This window comes from Poecile atricapillus, chromosome 23 (assembly GCF_030490865.1).
Source record: "Poecile atricapillus isolate bPoeAtr1 chromosome 23, bPoeAtr1.hap1, whole genome shotgun sequence".
NCBI lineage: Eukaryota > Metazoa > Chordata > Aves > Passeriformes > Paridae > Poecile > Poecile atricapillus.
Window position 1 is genome coordinate 2,932,191 of NC_081271.1, and position 19,730 is coordinate 2,951,920.

The window sequence follows — 19,730 nt, forward strand, 5'->3', positions numbered from 1 at the left end:
ACCCCCAGATGTGCACCCCATAACCCCCAGATCTGCCCACCAAAACCCCCAGATGTGCACCCCATAACGCCTGGATTTGTACCTTAAAACCCCCAGTTCTGCACCCCATAACCCATAAATGTGCACCCCATAATGCCTGGATCTGCACCCCCATAACCCCCAAATCTGCCCCCCATAACCCCCAGATGTGCACCCCAAAACCCCCAAATCTGCCCATTAAAAGCCCCAGATGTGCATCCCGTAATGCCTGGATCTGCACCCCATAACGCTTGGATTTGTACCCTAAAACCCCCAGTTCTGCACCCCATAACCCCTAAATCTGCCCCCCATAACCCCCAGTTCTGCACCCCATAACCCCTAAATCTGCCCCCCATAACCCCCAGATCTGCACCCCATAACCCCTAAATCTGCCCCCCAAAACCTCCAGATGTGCCCCCCAAACCCCCAGACCTGCACCCCAAAACCCCCAGATGTGCACCCCATAATGCCTGGATCTGCCCCCCATAACCCCCAGATCTGCACCCCATAACCCCTAAATCTGCCCCCCAAAACCCCCAGATGTGCCCCCCAAAACCCCCAGGCCTGCACCCCAAAACCTGTGGGTTCCCCATAGCTCCCCGTCCCCCAGACTGGAGGCGTTGGATATTTAAACCTCCTTGACCTTCCCGTCTCCGGTGAGGATTTAGCACTAAAGCCTCGACTTTTCAGTTCAAAGAGGGTTTTGCAACATTCCCGGCATCTATCCCTGGGCAGAGGCTTTGAGAATAAAATAAATAAATAAGAGAAACCGCGTGTGATCCTGGAAAACAAGGAATGAAACATCCCAGGAGCCATGGAGTGCGCTGGGATGGGGCTGGCTCCTGGGACAGAGCTGGGCTCTGCAGCCCCAGCCGTGTTTTTTTGGGGTCTGAGCCATCACCCCCTGATCCGTGGAGCAGAATTCCCCTGTCCCTGCACACACACAAAGTCTCTAAACAAAATAACCTCCCCAAAGCCTTCTGCTGGGGGAGGAAGCTCTGCCTGGTCTGCTGTGAATGACCCCACTGTTTTACATGTGCTGCTGAAAGATTTTGATGAGTCACGAGCTATTTCTGTAAATAATAATAATAAAAAAAATTAAAAAAAGGCAAAAGAAAAAAGAGGAAATGGACATTTAATATTAAAAAAAAAAAATGGGGGGAGCAGTGAACATTTTTTGAGCCCCCCAGAGCGGGGGGTTCACAGCAACCCCACTGGTGGCTCAGGAATGAGTGGCCCGAGTGTTTTGGGGTCTCTTCTCAGCCCTGATCCCAGGGATGAGGCCACAGAGACCCCCAAGACACCGGAGATTCAGGGAGGGCCCAGATCTCGGATCAAGAACCTTTTGGCTACTTCCCTTCCTGACCCTGATATTCCAATTTCTTAACTCTCATTTAAGACAAAAAACAAACCCAAACAACCCTAAGCTTTCCCTCCTTTTTTTTTTTTTGGCTCTCCTCAGTTACTTGGAAGCTGTGCTGGCTCTGGGTTATCCAAGGCAGTGACTCCCCCCAGTTGTGCTTCAGGGGTGAGTGAAAATCCCATGGATTTGGGGCAAAGTATTGGGGTGAGGAAAATCCCATGGATTTGGGGCAAAGCATTGGGGTGAGTGAAAATTCCATGGATTTGGGGCAAAGCATTGGGGTGAGTGAGAATCCCATGTATTTGGGACAAAGCATTGGGGTGAGGAAAATCCCATGGATTTGGGGCAAAGTATTGGGGTGAGTGAAAATCCCATGGATTTGGGGCAAAGTATTGGGGTGAGTGAAAATCCCATGGATTTGGGGCAAAGTATTGGGGTGAGGAAAATCCCATGGATTTGGGGCAAAGTATTCAGGTGAGTGAAAATCCCAAGGATTTGGGGCAAAGTATTGGGGTGAGTGAAAATTCCATGGATTTGGGGCAAAGTATTCAGGTGAGTGAAAATCCCATGGATTTGGGGCAAAGTATTGGGGTGAGGAAAATCCCATGGATTTGGGGCAAAGCGTTGGGGTGAGAAAAATCCCATGGATTTGGGGCAAAGTGTTGGGGTGAGGAAAATCCCATGGATTTGGGGCAAAGTGTTGGGGTGAGGAAAATCCCATGGATTTGGGGCAAAGTATTGGGATTTGAGGCAGGAGAGGGGTGGGTGCCTCCTCAGCAGTTTTTGGGGTGCAGGAGGTTGTTGTGCACCAGGCAGGGGTGACTGGTCCCAGTGTCCCCTCTGATCCCAGACTGGTTTTGCAATCAAACTGGGAGAGTTTTCGTGTCCGTGCCAAGAAAAAAAAAACAACAAACCAAACCCAAAAAACAACCGAACAAAAAAGGGATTAAAAAAGTTTCTAGTTTAAAAGTTAAAATCTCCAAGTGGTAAATCCATCAGAGACGGGGATGCTCCCAGCCATGACCCCAGGGAGCTGGGAACTGAGCAAGGATGGGGACACTGGGACGGGACAGGGACACTGGGAGGGGACAGGGACACTGGGAGGGGACAGGGGACACTGGGAGGGAGTGGGGACACTGGGAGGGGACAGGGACGCTGGGAGGGAGTGGGGACACTGAGAGGGAGTGGGGACACTGAGGAATGGGGACACTGGAGAAGGATGGGGACATCAGGAGGGAACAGGGACACTGGGGGGGAGTGGGGACACCGGGAGGGGATGGGGACATTTGGAAGGGGACAGGGACACTGGGAGGGGATGGGGACACTGGGAGGGGACAGGGGACACTGGGAGGGGACAGGGACACTGGGAGAGGACAGGGACACTGGGAGGGGATGGGGACACTGGGAGGGGATGGGGACACTGGGAGGGGACAGGGACACTGGGGGGGAGTGGGGACACTGGAGGATGGGGACATCAGGAAGGAACGGGGACACTGGGAATGGGGATGCCTGGAAGGGGACAGGAATACTGCCCCCTTCCAGGGGGGGACACTGGAGAATGGGGACACTGGGAGGGGACAGGGACATCAGGAGGGGACAGGGATCTGCCCCTCACCCTGAGGCACCCACAGGTGCGGGCTCAGTCCCCCAGACAGGTGCCAGGATCTGTGAGGTGACATCCAGCACACCCCGGGAAACCAGCACGGCTCAGGGCCATGGAAAAAGGGCCTTCCTGAGCCACTGGAATAAAGATTCAGGGAGCTTGGCTGGGCTGGAGCAGCAGAGGGAGAGGGGATGGGAGAGTCTGCTAATTAATTAACAATAATTAATGCTGGCAGGGGCTGCACACAGGCAGCAGCAGCTGTTTTGGGGGGCTGGCATCTGGAATCTCATCCCTGGCCCCTTTGCTGCTGCGGCTCCGGCCGGGATTTGGAGTGAGGATATTCAGGAAAAGGACAAGGACACAACCCAGAGCTCCCGGTGGTGAAGCCAGATACCCTGGGATGTTGATTTCCTGAGGGAAATGCCAAAACCTCCCTGTTTTTGTTGTTTTTAAGGGGCAGATATTGAGGCTGCAAATCCAGTCCTGCCTTTGAAAGCCCCAACGAGAAACAAGTGATTCCAAATAATCCTTGGAATTCCAGTGCTGGGATGAACCTGCTGCTGGGTTAAAGGGCCTCTGAAGAACACGGATATGGATGTGTTAAACACTTTAATAACAATTCATAATGGTTATTTTTCATTTTTACAGACAGAAATTCCTGCTGCAGGAGCTCCCACAACTCACCTTCGCTCCAGCCTTTAGGAAAATGATTTCCTGAGGATCAAAGAGGAGCTGTTTGGTGAGGAAGAGGAAGAGCACTCCTGTCTGAGCTGCTGCTGTGCTTTTCCAAGGGCTGCTGCTGCGCCATCCCATCCCATGGATCCCATCCCATCCCATGGATCCCATGGATCCCATCCCATGGATCCCATCCCATCCCATCTCATCCCATCCCATGGATCCCATCCCATCCCATGGATCCCATCCCATGGATCCCATCCCATCCCATCCCATGGATCCCATCCCATCCCATGGATCCCATCCCATGGATCCCATCCCATCCGTGAGAGGCCACCAGAGAAACAGGAATTCCCACCAGTGCTCCCAGTAAAGGTTTGGGAGCTGGAAGGAGCTGGGGAGGGGGAGTTGGGAACCCAAACCCCCAGAGCTCTCCCCAGCACTGACCGAGCAGATGAAGCCACGTTTTCCCCCTCTCCTTCCCAGGATGTTCTGGGAAAATTTCCTCACTGAAAAGGAGCTCAGGAATTGGGAAGGAGTTTGCCAGGGGAGGTTGTGGAGCTCCCATCCCCGGAGGTTTTCAAGACAGAGCTCAATAATTCCACGAATTCTGTAAAAACTCTGAGTTTTGTTATTTTTTTCCCCCAATAACCTTAAGCAAAGCAGGCCAGCAGCGCGATAGGTAATTTCTTTTATTGCATTTTATAATGCCATTGTCCATACAGATTACATGCAGCTAGACCTACTGTACAAGGGTTTACCGTCTGCCCACGCAGACACACGGAGCTCGGAGTACAAATACACAGCCAGGCGATTTCCTTTATACAGCACGGGGAGGGAGGGAGGGAGGGAGGGAGGCAGCCCGGGGAGGGAGGCAGGGAAGGGCTCACTTTTTACACATCCGCCCCCCTCGGAGCTCACCCCACCTCCCCAGCCTCCCCTTCCCAGAGGATGGGGATAAAACAGGGGGAAAATAAAAATAAATCAGGAAAAGGTGGTGGCAGAGCTTCCCGGCGGGGGGATGTCCCCAATCTGTCGCGGCTCCATCCCCTCCCCAGCCCCTGGCTCTGGACTGTCCCGACCTTCCCCAACGCTTCCAGGACAAAAACCTAGATCCAGGGAGATGCTGCGGGGCGTGAGGTTGGCCAGGGGTGTAAACAAAGCAAAGAAACCCTTTGGTTTGATGCAGGTTCAGCTGCTGCTCTCCCGTCCCGTCTCCAGCAGCCCCTCCCTCCCAGCGCTGGGTTCTGACCCCTTTCCCCAGGTTTGGGGAAAAGAAATCATCGAGGAAAAAAAAAAAATATATATATAAAAAACTGTGGAAAATGAGTAATTCCTTCAGTGGGAGATACCAGAAAAATGCCTTTAGGTCCAGGGAGGTGCCCACGGCTGCTCCTCACAGAAGTGCCCCAAGGGTGGAGAGAAACAGGAAATAAACCACAAAAATACAGAACAACCCCCCCCAAAAAAAGAACAATTTGTGTTGGTAGGTTGAGAGCCAGAATATCTCTATCTCAATATATACAGACACACAATTCTGCCACGTGTTTGGTCCTCGATCCTCCCTCCTGCAGGGTTTGAGGTAAAACTCGCAGAATTCCGGAAAATTCCAACCAAAAGTGAAGCAGAGGGGTGGGAAGGGAGGAGGCAGCGAGGCAGGAGGGGACACGCAGTACCTGGGCTCAGGTGGGACCCTGCAGAGGTGGCCAGGCTGGGTGGGGGTAAGAGAAGGAATTAAATTTACCCCTGAGTATCAAACCGGGCACGTTTCCCTTTGGAATCGTGGAATTCCCGGGGGGAAAAGGCATCACCTGGAGCCACTGGGCTTTTCCAAACCTGTGCATTGTGTTTCAAGGAAAAAAAAAAAACCCTCTTTTATATCTATATATTTATTTTTATATATATAATATATAGGGAGTGCTCTTGGGAGCCGGGATGGGGGCCAAGGACCATTGGGAATTCTCGGGGCGGAGGGGAAGGAGCCGGGTGGTCCTCAGGGGTTTGGGGGTGATGGTGCTGGAGGGGGATTTTGGCTGAATCCATGGGGATCTGGAGGGCCTCGGGATGCATTTTGGGGGGTGTTTGTACCTCTGGAAAAGCTTTAAAAAAAAAAAAATCACACCCCAAGGAGGTGGGGAAAAAAAAAAGGGCGAGGAGGGAGGTGAAGGAAAAGGGCCAGGAATGGGAAAAAAGGGGAACACCCTTTTTTCTACTGAAACCCCCCCAAAAATCAGTGAAAGAGGGACAATAATTCCCAAAAATCCCAAAAGCCTGGATGCAGGCAGAGGATTTCCTGTGAGGGTGAAGGGTGGCCGAGCATCCCAAAGACCGGCTCTTCCTGCTCCTTCCCGGGAATAAAGCAGCAATCGGTGATAAAACCCCCATGGCAGCTGTAAACTTGTTCCAAAAATACTTAAATTAAAGAGTGGAGGGAAAAGGGAAAGAAGGGAAAAAAAAAAAAAAAAAGAAAAAGTGGGAGGAAATGGGGGAAAAAGGAAAATGGAAAAAAAAAGGAAAAGGAAAAAAGGAAAGGGAAAGGAATGAGGGGGAAAATAAAATTAAAAAATAGAGGGAAAAGGGAAAGAAGGTAGAAGAGGAAAAGTGGAGGAAAAAGGAAAAAGAAAAAAATAAAAAAGGAGGGAAAAAGGAGAATAAAGAAACATGAGGGTAGAAAGAAGGAAAATAAGAGGAATAAAGAAAAAATTAAAAAGGAAAATAAGAGGAATAAAGAAAAAAGAAAAAAAGGAAGAGAGGAAAAAGGGGGAATAAGTGCAATAAAGAAAAAGGGAGAAAAAAGGAGAAGAGGAAAAGGAAAAAATGGGGGAAAGGGAGAGACAAAAAGAAAAATAAAAAAGTTTAAAAAAATAAGAAAAATAAAATAAAAATAAAAGGAAAAAATAAAGTAGACGGGGAAATCCTCGGCGCCTCGCAGCTCCTTGGGCAGGACGGGGGGGATTGGGATGGGCGCAGCAAAAGGGGGGCTCGGCTGGTGCCCCCCAGCCCGGGCAGGGTCTTTGGTGCCCGGCAGAGGCCGGGAATGTGCTGGGAATGTGGCGGGGATGTGCTGGGGATGTGGCGGGAATGTGGCGGGGATGTGCCGGGAATGTGCCGGGGATGTGCCGGGAATGCGCCGGGAATGCGCTGGGAATGCACCGGGAATGTGCCGGGAATGCACCGGGAATGTGCCGGGGATGTGCCGGGAATGTGCTGGGAATGCGCCGGGAATGTGCCGGGAATGCACCGGGAATGTGCCGGGGATGTGCCGGGAATGTGTCGGGAATGTGCTGGGGATGTGCCGGGAATGTGCCGGGGATGTGGCGGGAATGTGCCGGGGATGTGGCGGGAATGCACCGGGAATGCACCGGGAATGCACCGGGAATGCACCGGGAATGCGCCGGGAATGCGCCGGGGATGTGCTGGGGATGCGCCGGGAATGCGCCGGGAATGCGCCGGGAATGTGCCGGGGATGCAGGGGCTGGCCCGGCGCTCGGCACCGCGAGCCGCGGCCGCGGGTGACACCTAGAGGGGTGTCGGGGGGAACAAGGAAAATCCCGGGATTCGGGCACGGGAGAGCCGCGGCACCCCCGGGGGACACCCTGGGGGGGACACTGAGGGACACTGAGGGGGACACCCCGGGGGACACCCCGGGGGACACTCTGGGGGACACCCTGGGGGACACTCTGGGGGACACCCTGGGGGGGGACACTGAGGGATACCCCAAGGGACACTCTGGGGGACACCCCAAGGGACACCCCGAGGGACACCCTGAGGGACACCCTGGGAACACCCTGAGGGACACCCTGAGGGACACCCTGAGGGACACGGTGACACAGGGAGGGCACAGGGACCCCCCCAGCCCCCGCAGCCACCCGGGCATGGAGGATGAACTGGGCAAGGGAAAGGATGAGGGGAGTCATCCTCATCCCACAGCGCCAGGAGCCCCTCGGGAGGTGGCAGAGGTGACACACGGGGACAGGTAACGCCTTCCCCCCAGCCACGGCTCCCCTGATGCCAACAGCCCCTCGGGAATGTCTCATTCCAGGAGAACAGGGACAGAGGGGGATGGAGGAGACCTCAGGGTCACCTTGGAGAGCCCAGAGCTGCCCTTAAAAACCAGAGCAGCTCCAGGCCCAGCACAGCAAGCGCTGCTGGGTGCCAGGACAGCCAGAGCCAGCCCGGCTGTGCCAGGGAATGGGATGATCCAGGGAATGGGATGATTCCCAGAGAACAGAAGATTCCCAGGGAAGAGGATGATTCCAGGGAAGAGGATGATTCCCAAGGAAGGGGATGATTCCAGGGAAGGGATGATTCCCAGGGAACGGGATGATTCCCAGGGAACGGGATGATTCCCAGGGAATGGGATGATTCCAGGGAACAGGATGATTCCCAGGGAACAGGATGATTCCCAATGCAGGGGATGATTCCCAGGGATGGGGATGCTCCTGAGGGAAGGTGATGCTCCCCAAAGCCACCACGGGACACTGGGAATGCCACGCTGCCTCCCAGGGGAGCCTGGCACTGGGTACCCACATCACCACCCCAGAAAGAAAGAGCAGGGAGAAGAGGGGTGTTTGGTTGTGTTGTTCTCGTTATTATTCATTTTTTTTGTGTGTGTTTTTGTGTTTTGTTTTGTTTTTTTTTTTTTGGCATGAATACCATCTGTTCACCTGAACTACGGACCTTCTGTCTCTAGAAATCTTTTGGTATCTTCCCATCTGGACGCAAACAAAAGGATGAGGAAAAGAAAAGATGAAAAGCAGAATTCCCCCCCCACCCCCACCACCTGCAGCAGGCTGAGCTCAGGGATCTGGCCACCATGGGGACCCTCCAGGGCTGGCTTTGATGACCCCCAGCTCCCCTGCAGGTGCTCAGCTTTGCTCCACCAAACCCCTGGCCCAGCTTTGGGGGTGGAATGGGAGGCGCAGGGAGCCTGAAGTGGAACGGGAGCTGTGGCCATCCCTGCTGGCTGGGAGGTGACACCGCTGCGGCCGATGTCCAGCAGCAAGGAGGGAGCTGTGTCCTCACTGCCAGCACTGCTGGGGTGGGCAGCACTGCTGCGGTGGGCAGCACTGCTGGGGTGGGCAGCACTGCTGGGGGTGGGCAGCACTGGGGCCAGCACTGCTGGGGGTCAGCACTGATGGTCAGCACTGCTGGGGGTGGGCAGCACTGCTGGGGTGGGCAGCACTGGGGCCAGCACTGCTGGGGGTCAGCACTGATGGTCAGCACTGCTGGGGTGGGCAGCACTGCTGGGGGTGGGCAGCACTGCTGGGGGTGGGCAGCACTGGGGTCAGCACTGGGGCCAGCACTGCTGGGGGTCAGCACTGATGGTCCGCACTGCTGGGGTGGGCAGCATTGGGGTCAGCACTGCTGGTCAGCACTGGTGGGGACAGGCAGCACTGCTGGACCAGCAGCCCCCCACCAGCTGTGGCTCAGGGAGGGTGGGCAAGCCGGGAGGCCGCTCTGCTTGCCAGGCAGAGGTGACAAGGGGACACGGGGTCCCACCACCGTGCTGGTTCGTGTCCATCCCAGCTCCGTGACAAACCCCACATCCAGCAGAGGATTCAGCCCCGTTTCTGCTGTTTCTTCCCCCAAAGCTGGGTGGAGGCAGCACACGGGCAGGGTCCACGATCCCTCCGTAGTGCAAAACCCAGCGGGGGACTCAGAGGTGACAGCGGGGTCCTGCCATCGCTCCCCGGGGCTCGGGCACCGCGGGGAAAGAAGAGGGGACGGAGGTGCCTTCCCTGCAGGAAGGAAGGAGGGACCATTTCGGACAGGAACAACCAACCTACCATCCTCGTCCACCAGTCACTAACCAAGGGAGGAGGGCAGGACAAGTCCAGCTCTTGGGGTTTTGCTTCTCGTGTCGTGGCGGGGCCAGTCCGTCCCCGGGCAGTGGCAGCGTGAGGGACACGCCAGCAGCAGCAGGTTGGTGTCATTGTCGTTGTCGTCCCAAGGAAAACCTTTTGCTTTGTGGAAGTGCCTTGAAAGGAGCAGGATAACGCCAAGGTCACCTTGGGGAGGTGGGAGCGTCGCTCTTGGTCTCCGTCCGGGAGGGTGGGAAGGGTTTGCCCCTCGGTGGGGGAGGAGGAAGGAGTCCTTAGGACAAGTCTTCCACCGGCAGCTCCTCCTCCAGGTCCCTGTCGTCGGGGATCGTCACATTCTGGTTGGTGGTGGCCATCAGCGACACGGGCCTGCTGTCGTCCTCCGCCTCGGCTGGCTCCTCCTTCACGTGCACGGGGTGGCTGTGGGGAGGGGCAGCCTTCAGCCTCGGGGAGCACAGCCCACCACCCAAAACCCCTCCAAGTTTCTGGTCCAGAACACTCCTCACCCTGGGGATGGGAGCAAAACCCTCCTAGCTTTGAGAACAGGAGCCAGAACCCCCTCACCCTGGGAACAGGAGCCCACAGGCAGCTCCTGGTGGTTGTGGGGAGGGAGAGCCTTCATCCTCAGGGAGCTGATCCCACCACCCAAAACTCCTCCAAGTTTCTGATCCAGAAGCCCCCTCACCTTGGAAATGGGAGCCAAAACCTCACCCCATTGAGAGGAGCCCACAAGCCGCTCTCAGGCTAGGGGAGATAATCCCATCACCAAAACTCCCTGAATTATTTGCTCCAGAGCCCCCTTGCCTTGGGGACAGGAACCAAAACCCTATTGCCCTGGGAATGGGAGCCCACAAGCAGCTCCTGGTGGCTGTGGGGAGGGAGAGCCTTCAGCCTCAGGGAGCTGATCCCACCACCCAAAACTCCCTGAGTTTTTTGGTCCAGAACCCCCCTCAACCTGGGGATGAGAGCCCACAAGCAGCTCCTGCTGGCTGTGGGGAGAGGGAGCCTTCAGCCTTGGGGAGTGGGTCCCACCACCCAAAACTCCCTGAAATTCTTGGTCCAGAGGACCCCTCACCATGGTGACAGGAACCCAAACCCCCTCACCCTGGTGACAGGAGCCCAAACCCCCTCACCCTGGTGACAGGAGCCCAAACCCCCTCACCATGGTGACAGGAACCCAAACCCCCTCACCCTGGTGACAGGAGCCCAAACCCCCTCACCCTAGTGACAGGAACCCAAACCCCCTCACCATGGTGACAGGAACCCAAACCCCCTCACCCTGGTGACAGGAACCCAAACCCCCTCACCCTGCTGACAGGAACCCAAAACCCCCTCACCACTCAAACCCCCTCACCCTGGTGACAGGAGCCCAAACCCCCTCACCCTAGTGACAGGAACCCAAACCCCCTCACCATGGTGACAGGAACCCAAGCCTCCTCACCCTGGTGACAGGAACCCAAGCCCCCTCACCCTGGTGACAGGAGCCCAAACCCCCTCACCATGGTGACAGGAACCCAAACCCCCTCACCACTCAAACCCCCTCACCCTGGTGACAGGAGCCCCCCAGGTCCCAGTGTGGCAGCCTCCCCCAGCAGCCCTGTGGCCGTGCCCAGGCCAGGCTGACCTGTACTGCTGTGGGGACAGGCGGGGGCTGTTGCTGCCGTTGCTGTTGACCTGCTCCACGGTGCTGCTGACGTCGTCGTGGCCCACGTGCAGCATGGCACTGGCCGAGCTGGTGTTGATCATGGTGGGGCTGTTGAGCAGGGGGAAGCTGCTCTCCGCCAGCGCAGCCTGCCACAGGGAGCACAGAGGGGCATGGAATTTGGGTTGGAAGGTCCTTAAATCCCATCTCATCCCACCCCCTGCTGTGGGCAGGGACACCTTTCACTATCCCAGGTTGTTCCAAGCCCTGTCCAGCCTGGCCTTGGACACGTTCAGGGATGGGGCAGCTGCTCTGGGAGTCTGTGCCAGGGCCTCCCCCCCATCACAGGGAATGATCTCTTCCATATATCACACCTAAATTTCCCCTCTTTCAACTTGAACCCATCCCCCTTGTCCCTCATTTCCTGATGAGATGCAAGACCCCAATGGAGAACAGGACTGTGGAGGGTTCCGTGTCTCCATGTCCCTGTCGGGACCAGGGCTGGGTCCTTACCTGGTAACTTGCATTAAGTGCTCCGTAACCGAGTCCTGAAATCATATTTTTGACTAAGGTGGGACTCCTGCAGGAAGAGAGAAAGCAGAGGGATGCAGGGCTGAGCATTCCTGGGGTGCTGGCAGCTCTGGGGCCGTGTCCTGCGGGGAAGGAGCACCCACCCTGTCATCTTTGGTGGCCTTCGCTTTTGGTACTCGTGCTCGTCCACGGTCCACACGGCGCCCTTGACGTTCTCCACGCGCACGAAGCACTTGTGCAGGCTCAGGTTGTGGCGGACGGCGTTCTGCGGGCACACAGGGCATGACCTCGGTGCCATCCCGCTGTCCAGACCCTCCTCTTCCTCGCCATCCTCCTCCCTGCCCAGCCCCACAGCTCCTGGGGGTGTCCTGCCACCCCAAACGCTCCCCAGAGCCCCCTGGGCGCTCCCTCACCCCATGGGCACTGAGGGCGCTGAGTGGTCACGACCCTGCTCGGAGGACCCTGAGGCTGAGGAAGGTGGGGACAGGGTGGGACAAGGGACACCAGCTCCGCTGCAGCTCTGGGGATGCTCAGCAAAGCCAGCTCCTCTTTCTTTTTCTTTCCCCCCACCCCTCCCCTCCCGTTTTGGTCCTTTCCCTCCCTTTCTTCTTTACATCGACCATCTTTACATTTCTAAATGTAAAATAAAGAGACACACACGTAGGCAGACAGCGCAGCCCCGAGAGATACCAGCTCCCTTTTCCCCTTCCAACTCCCTGCCATTTGCTACTGCCCCTATTTCATTACCAATTTTAATTTGCCTCTAATTAAATCCTGTGTATTTTTCCGACTCACTTGCTAATCCATGAGGGAGGCAGGAGGCTGGAGTGGAATCTCTCCGAGCTATAATTACAAAGGGCCTAATCACGCCGGGGCTCTGCCTTTGAATAAATTTCCTTGCATTAAGGTTCTCAGATTCTCTGCCTTGCAAATGAGAATGACCCCAATTTCAGGAAGTTGGCCTCGGAGGGTTTTTTTTTTCTCTCCTTTTTTTTTTTTATTTCGAGTCCTGATTCGTGATGAGAGACTAATTCGTTACGCTAAAACATTAACAGCAATTTAAAAGGTCGAACGGGGGCTGTATAAACAAAGGAGCCTGGCCAGCACAACAAGGCAAAAGGAGACACAAGGACTGAGCCCCCCCTGCGCCACCAAGTGCCAGAGTGCCCAGAAACTCAGCAAATGGCACCAGCATCCCCCCCTTTGGCTGAAAATTTGAGGAGAAAAACAAAGCTGAGATCTTCATCCATCCATCCATCCATCCATCCATCCATCCATCCATCCATCCATCCCACCTGATCCTGCTCCATCCATCCATCCAATCCTGCTCCATCCATCCATCCATCCATCCATCCATCCCTGCTCCATCCATCATCATCATTCATCCATACATCCAATCCTGCTCCATCCATCCATCCCACCTGATCCTGCTCTATCCATCCATCCATCCATCCATCCATCCCTCCATCCATCCATCCCTGCTCCATCCATCCATCATCATCATCCATCCATCCATCCATCCATCCCACCTGATCCTGCTCCATCCATCCATCCATCCATCCATCCATCCATCCATCCCACCTGATCCTGCTCCATCCATCCATCATCCATCCATCCATCCCTGCTCCATCCATCCATCCATCCCACCTGATCCTGCTCCATCCATCCAATCCTGCTCCATCCATCCATCCATCCATCCATCCATCCATCCATCCCTGCTCCATCCATCCATCATCCATCCCACCTGATCCTGCTCCATCCATCCATCCATCCATCCATCCATCCATCCATCCATCCATCCATCCATCCCACCTGATCCTGCTCGCTCCATCCATCCATCCATCCATCCATCCATCCATCATCCATCCATCCATCCATCCATCCCTCCAGCCATGCCATGGTTCCAGCTGACATGGTGACAAGCAGCAGGGACAGGTTCCCCTGAGCCTTTGGCAGAGCCAGCCCTGGGGACACTTTGTAAGCAGCTCCCAGGGTCCCTGGGGAGGGAGATCCAGGCCCAGTCAGTGCTGCTTGATGGGATTTTGGGGAGAAGCCCTGGGCCACAGCAGGACCCTGATTCAGCTGACCCAGCTCCTTGAGGGACACTTGGTGTGGCTGAAGCCAGGCCCAGGTCCCAGCCTGGTGCCACTGCCACCCAAAGGGACACGCTCCATTTGGGCTGTGCACCCTGGGCACCCCTTGGCCCCAAGCTCTGCACTGGCATCACCCAGACAGGGGGGTCAGGATGCAGAGAGACATCCCAGGGACCTGGAATTCCAAGAGGGATCCCAAGGAGAGGACAAGCCCTCGTCCCCCACTCTGTCCTCACTGCAGGGCCGGGTCTTGTCACTGCCCCTGTCCCCTGTGAGCACACACAGAACGTCCCTCCCTCGCCAGGCCGGGTCCTGCCCACACTCCCTCCTTCCTTTTGCCCAAACTGAGCCCTGGCTGCAGCCAGGAACGTGGCAAAGCCAGAATCTTCCCTGCCCACAGTGTCAGTGTCCCCTCTTTGCCCCAGTGACACCCCCGGAGCCACTGGTGGAGATGGGCCTGGAAAGGCTCAGGTGGGGATAAAACAAATCCTGGCAGCGGGCAGGATGTGATCCTGCATCCCTGGAGCCTGGGGTGCCCCATCCCTGTGCTGTTCCCAGGTCACAGAGGAGGTCCCAGGCCAGCCCCCCAATTTGGGACCCCCCCATGGCAGAGGGGACATGTCCCCTGCCTCAGCCCGAGGTGGCTTTTGTGTTTCCAGGCAGTGTTTGTTCAGAGCCAGGCCCAGCTGCTCTGTTTGCTTCTCATCTCTCTCCTCTAATGATGTTTGCTCTGCACCCTCCACCCACTGCCTGGGCCCTGCTGGGGTCTCCCCGTGGCTTCCCCACCTTGGTCCCCAGCACTCCTGTCCCATCCTGGGGGAAAGCTACAGGAAATGAGGGAAAAGCCCCAGAAAAGTGGTTTTTCAAGAAGATGAAATACGTTATTTTTTCCTGTGTATCCCCCTCCTTCAGAAGAAGCCTGGCCTTGGACATTGCAAGTTGTGAAGGGAATTATCCCTCCCCCCCCAGCTCTTTTTAGTCCCCTGCCAGCCCTTTTTGGTGATAGAACAGGAAAAAATAAAGAATAAAAAAAGGGAAGCAGAAAACTAAGGGATGCCCTTCTCCAACTCTGCCCTTGCTAACACAGGACATGTGGAAACTGCAAAAAAACCCCAAAATATTTATTCCTTTCAGCAATAAGAAGGAGGAAAAAAGGCATTTTCACCTGCCATTATCTCATTGCAGGGGGGGAAACTGAGGCCTTGGGAGCAGTGATGGCTGCACTCTGCCCCATTGCTGCCACCCTGCAGCAAACCCATCCCAGGGATTTGCCAAAATGCCTGATATCCACCCAAAAGCTTCCCATGGAAGCAAAGCCTGGATCTGCAGCAGCGACACACGGGGGCCCTGAGCTCCTGGAGAATGGATTCCTCCTCCTCAAGCCTCTCCAAAAGCTCCATCTCACTTGCACCTTGCTGATTTTAATTATTTTTATTTAAACTAGCAGGTTTCCCTCTGCCACTTCACACTCCTTGCTGCCCCGAGCAGGAGGGAGCTGAGCCGCCTCTCGGTAAATACGTGCAGCAGGAAACAATAAATAAACAAATCTTCCCTGGTTGAGGCAAGAAGTGAATCACAGAGTCACAGAACTGCACCTTCCACACCCCCCTGCTCCTCTGAGATAGCTTTTCCCAGCTCTGATTTCTGAAAAAACAAAGGGGGAGCAGCCCCAGCACCCATGTGCTGCCCCAAAATTCACTCCAGCAGCCCAGGCTGGTAACAAAACCTCCTCAGCAATAAAAACTTTTGCCTGTGAGAGGTGTGGGGGGGACCTGATGGGCACAGGCAGCTGCCTGGGGGGTGGCAGAGGGGTTGCCCTGCTGATGGTCCCCCTCTCATCCCTCCCTGAGGATCAGGACCTGCATTCCCAGCCACCACCAAGATCCAGGCACCAGCAGTGTCACCTGCCCCCAGGTTATCATTAACCTTATTTGCTATTTCCAGTCTCTCCCTCCTGCCTCTGCCCTTCTTCTCCACAGAAAATCCCTGGATTTTACCAGACAGCCCTTTCCTGTATCCCACTGCAGGAATGATGCATCCCCACAGCCCAGTGAGGCATTTTAGGGGGGCAAAAAAAGTGGGATTTGGTCCTAAAATCACTTCCTGCTCTGTTTTAGAGCTGGGCAATGAACTGGTCCTTTAGCACAGGAACATCTCCTTTCAGCAGCCAGGCCTGGGTGGGATAGGTGAGCCCAAGGTGGGCTGGGGTGACCCCAAGGTGGGCTGGGGTGACCCCAAGGTGGGCTGGGGTGAGCCCAGGGTGGGCCGGGGTGAGCCCAAGGTGGGCCGGGGTGAGCCCAAGGTGGGCTGGGGTGACCCCAAGGTGGGCTGGGGTGAGCCCAAGGTGGGCTGGGGAGAGCCCAGTGTGGGTTGGGGAGAGCCCAGCGTGGGTTGGGGAGAGCCCAGCGTGGGTTGGGGAGAGCCCAGCGTGGGTTGGGGAGAGCCCAGCGTGGGTTGGGGAGAGCCCAGCGTGGGTTGGGGAGAGCCCAGCGTGGGTTGGGGAGAGCCCAGCATGGGTTGGGGAGAGCCCAGCGTGGGTTGGGGAGAGACCAGCATGGGTTGGGGAGAGACCAGCATGGGCTGGGGAGAGCCCAGCATGGGTTGGGGAGAGCCCAGCATGGGTTGGGGAGAGCCCAGCATGGGTTGGGGAGAGCCCAGCATGGGCTGGGGAGAGCCCAGGGTGCCAGGCAGGGCTGCTCTCACCTTCCAGGTGGCCGTGTTCCTCCGGAAGTAGGCGAACATCCGCGTGAACCAGTTATAGATTTCATTCAACGTTAGCTGCCTGTCGGGGGTCTCCAGGATGGCCTGGGCAGCCAGAGGGGACACAGCTGTCACTCGCGGGGTTGGACACCCGTCCCAAGGGGCAGAGATGGGGTTCAGCAGGTGAGGAGGGGCTCAGGGAAGGTTTTGAGGTGCAGAGCTGGCTCAGGGAGCCTCTCACCTGCCGGATGAGCGAGGCGTACGTGAAGGGCGGCCGGACGTCGGCGTTTTTGTAAAACTCGTGATTCTGTGCAAGCTCTGCAGGGGGACAACAAACAGGGGGAGGCTGGAGTGAAGGGACCCACTCTGCCCCTCAGCAGGGCGCTGAGCCCCACCCCGGAGCTCACCTGAAGAGATTGGGGTGCAGAACTTCTCCGAGTTCCTCCTGCGGATGGGCCCCACGTTGTGTAAAGTGGAAGAGCTGATGACGGAGGGGCCCTGCCGCAGGGGGGTGATGGGCGCTGTGGCCGAGGTGGGGGGATGAGGTAAACCGTCGGGAAACGTGTCGGAAGTGCTCTTGGAGAGGGTGGCACTGGAGACCAGGTTCAGCTGCACGGACAGGCAGGGAGGGATGGGGTTGGGAAGGCTGGGAAAGCCCCAGGAACAGCGGTGGCTCCAAAGCAGGCGGGGAGGGGGTGGCAGGGGGGGCACCTGATGGGCTTGGAAAGGATGGGAGGCAGCCAGGGGGTGGGGATGCAACTGTGGGATGGGGATGGACCCACGGGATGGGGATGGATCGATGGGATAGGGATGGACCCATGGGATGGGGATGGACCCATGGGATGGGGAGGGACCCACGGGATGGGGATGGACCCATGGGATGGGGATGGACCCACGGGATGGGGATGGACCCACGGGATGGGGATGGATCGATGGGATGGGGATGGACCCATGGGATGGGGAGGGACCCACGGGATGGGGATGGACCCATGGGATGGGGATGGACCCATGGGACAGGGATGGATCGATGGGATAGGGATGGATCGATGGGATGGGGATGGACCCATGGGATGGGGATGGACCCACGGGATGGGGATGGATCCACGGGATGGGGATGGACCCACGGGATGGGGATGGACCCACGCGATGGGGATGGATCCACGGGATGGGGATGGACCCATGGGATGGGGATGGACCCATGGGATGGGAATTAATCCATGGGATGGGGATGGACCCATGGGATGGGGATGGACCCATGGGATGGGAATTAATCCATGGGATGGGGATGGACCCATGGGATGGGGGTGGACCCATGGGATGGGGGTGGACCCATGGGATGGGATGAATCCATGGGATGGGGATGAACCCCTGGGCTGCACGCACTCTCTGTCAGAGCTGCTGGAGCTCCCTCCTGCTCGTGGCACAAGGGCCTGGGCAGTGCCAGAAGGTGGCCAGGAGGGCACATCCATCCCATGGGGCCCACCCAGGTGACCATGCACAGGGCAAGGAGGGGACAGCAGCCGTCGGGGAGGGGACATAGAGGGCAGGAAGAGGGACTCACGCTTACAGGCTGGCTGAAAGGCTTTGGCTCTGAAGGTCTCATGTGAAGATGGGCCATCATTGCTTGGAGACGCTCGCTCTCCTTGGCCAGCTGGGGGAGGCAGGAAGCAAGAGGGGGATGGTCACATAGTGCCAAAGTCACCACGGAGGTGTCCCCAGCCTGGAGGAGCTGCCACGAGCCCCCAGAGCTGGTCTGGACAGGCAGCAACCCCCAGGGTGTCCCTGCAGGTGCCACCTCCTGCCCCAGCAGGGCTGTGACCCTGTGGGGGCTGCTGCACCCACCATGGGGGGCACAGGGGCCGCTCCAGCTCCCTGTGTGCACTCAGGAGGAAAATCCACACATTCCCAGAGCCCCAGGCTGCCACCCACCAGCATGGCCACCCACCACAGCCCTGGGTGCTGTGGTCCCCGTGGCCAGTGCCTGCTGTCCCTGTCCCCTTTGCCCTCCTGCTGCTCCCCAGCAGCTCCCTGTCCATCCATCCGTCCATCCCCCCGCGTTCCCACATCGCTGTAATTGCTCCCCGCCGCTGTTTACTCCCTGCAGTGAGCACAAGGCTGAAATATTCACTCTGGCACCAGGAGAGATTTTGAGCCCGGCGGAGCCGATGGGATCTGACACCCCGCTCCCTTCCCGTCACCTTCCCTTTCCACCGGGACCCCTCAAGCTCGGGGGGTCCCCGCGCTCCAGCCAAGCCCCCTGGCAGAGCTAGGCGAGGAAGGGGTTAAAAGCAGGAGTTTGCCGCAAGTTTGGAGCAGCTCGGCTGCTTTCGTGCTGCCGGTGCTCATTAGAGCTGACAGCTCTCCCCTCGTGATGCAGCCGGCACAGCGGGAGCTCCGCGCTCCAAACTTTCTAATTGGTGGCTCCATGGCAGGTTCCTCTCTGCACACACAGCTCTGCTCTCGCCCTTCAGCTTTTTTTTTTTATTATTATTATTTTATTTATTTTTTCCCTCCTCCCCTTTTCCTTTCCCTCCCCTCTTTAAGCCCCACTAATTGCTTTCAACCTCTGGCCTTGGCGAGCAGGGTGGATGGCAGGGATGGCCTGGGAGGACGCAGCCTCCACACCCACCCGGGTTTGGCTTTGTCCCCCCATCCCACAGCCCCTGTAAATCTCCTAATTTTGGGTAGGGGGTCCCAAGGGTGCTGCACATGTCGTCCTGCTGTGCCCTGGACCGGTGTCCCCTGTGGTGTCACACCGAGCTCCTGCCAGCCCCAGGTGCTGTCACACCATGGGGGTGACCCCCTGCTCCATCCCATTTTCCAACCCCCCCTCATTTCTTCCCCTTCCCCCCCCCCCCCCCCCTTCTCCATTAACCAAATTATGCAGAGCACGCTGGGGGCTCAGAGAGGCTGGGAAAAGCACTATTAAAAGAGCTGCCTTGCCAAAAATAGCGCCTCAAACTTGGGCTCCAAAGACCACATTCAGCCACCAAAATAAGTGGCCTGGTTTCCAAGCAGCCCCATGGCTCCCAGGGAGGTGGCACAGCCCATGTGGGGACAAACCCTCCTGGCAGCACCTGCCTTCCACATCTGAGGCATCTCCTTTTAGCCACGGGGACACTTTGGGATGAGAGAAGAACTGGTCTGAGGGTTTGATTTGCACCTGGATGCAGGATTCCTGTTTGGGAAGGGCGTTTAAAGCGAGTCCCCAAGCCTGTCACCCTCTCCTGCATCCAAAAGCACAGGGTGACAAAGAGGTGGCTTTTTGTCCCCTTGTTGGGGG

General features: G+C 56.9%; 1 protein-coding gene and 1 long non-coding RNA gene across 5 annotated transcripts in view; both read right to left on the reverse strand.

The window, feature by feature from the left end:
• Nucleotides 1-8,229: 8,229 nt before the first annotated feature.
• LOC131587773 (uncharacterized) lies at nucleotides 8,230-8,826 on the reverse strand. The gene is made up of 2 exons (XR_009279423.1): nucleotides 8,767-8,826; nucleotides 8,230-8,731 (listed from the first exon to the last, which is right to left on the reverse strand). It is a non-coding gene; the product is annotated as an uncharacterized LOC131587773 (long non-coding RNA).
• A 195-nt stretch (nucleotides 8,827-9,021) lies between these two features.
• Nucleotides 9,022-19,730, reverse strand: part of FOXP4 (forkhead box P4) — a 56,189-nt gene continuing 45,480 nt past the window's right edge. For 2 of the 4 annotated variants that reach the window (XM_058856061.1, XM_058856062.1), the window contains exons 10-17: nucleotides 18,009-18,098; nucleotides 16,855-17,056; nucleotides 16,689-16,765; nucleotides 16,451-16,552; nucleotides 11,798-11,919; nucleotides 11,637-11,703; nucleotides 11,106-11,272; nucleotides 9,022-9,901 (exon numbers count right to left, since the gene is read on the reverse strand). In XM_058856061.1, the coding sequence (XP_058712044.1) occupies nucleotides 9,757-9,901; nucleotides 11,106-11,272; nucleotides 11,637-11,703; nucleotides 11,798-11,919; nucleotides 16,451-16,552; nucleotides 16,689-16,765; nucleotides 16,855-17,056; nucleotides 18,009-18,098 (972 nt within the window). In that variant the 3' untranslated portion in view covers nucleotides 9,022-9,756. The remainder of the gene's footprint in view (nucleotides 9,902-11,105; nucleotides 11,273-11,636; nucleotides 11,704-11,797; nucleotides 11,920-16,450; nucleotides 16,553-16,688; nucleotides 16,766-16,854; nucleotides 17,057-18,008; nucleotides 18,099-19,730) is intronic. The other 2 variants (XM_058856063.1, XM_058856064.1) reach the window with 1 other exon arrangement.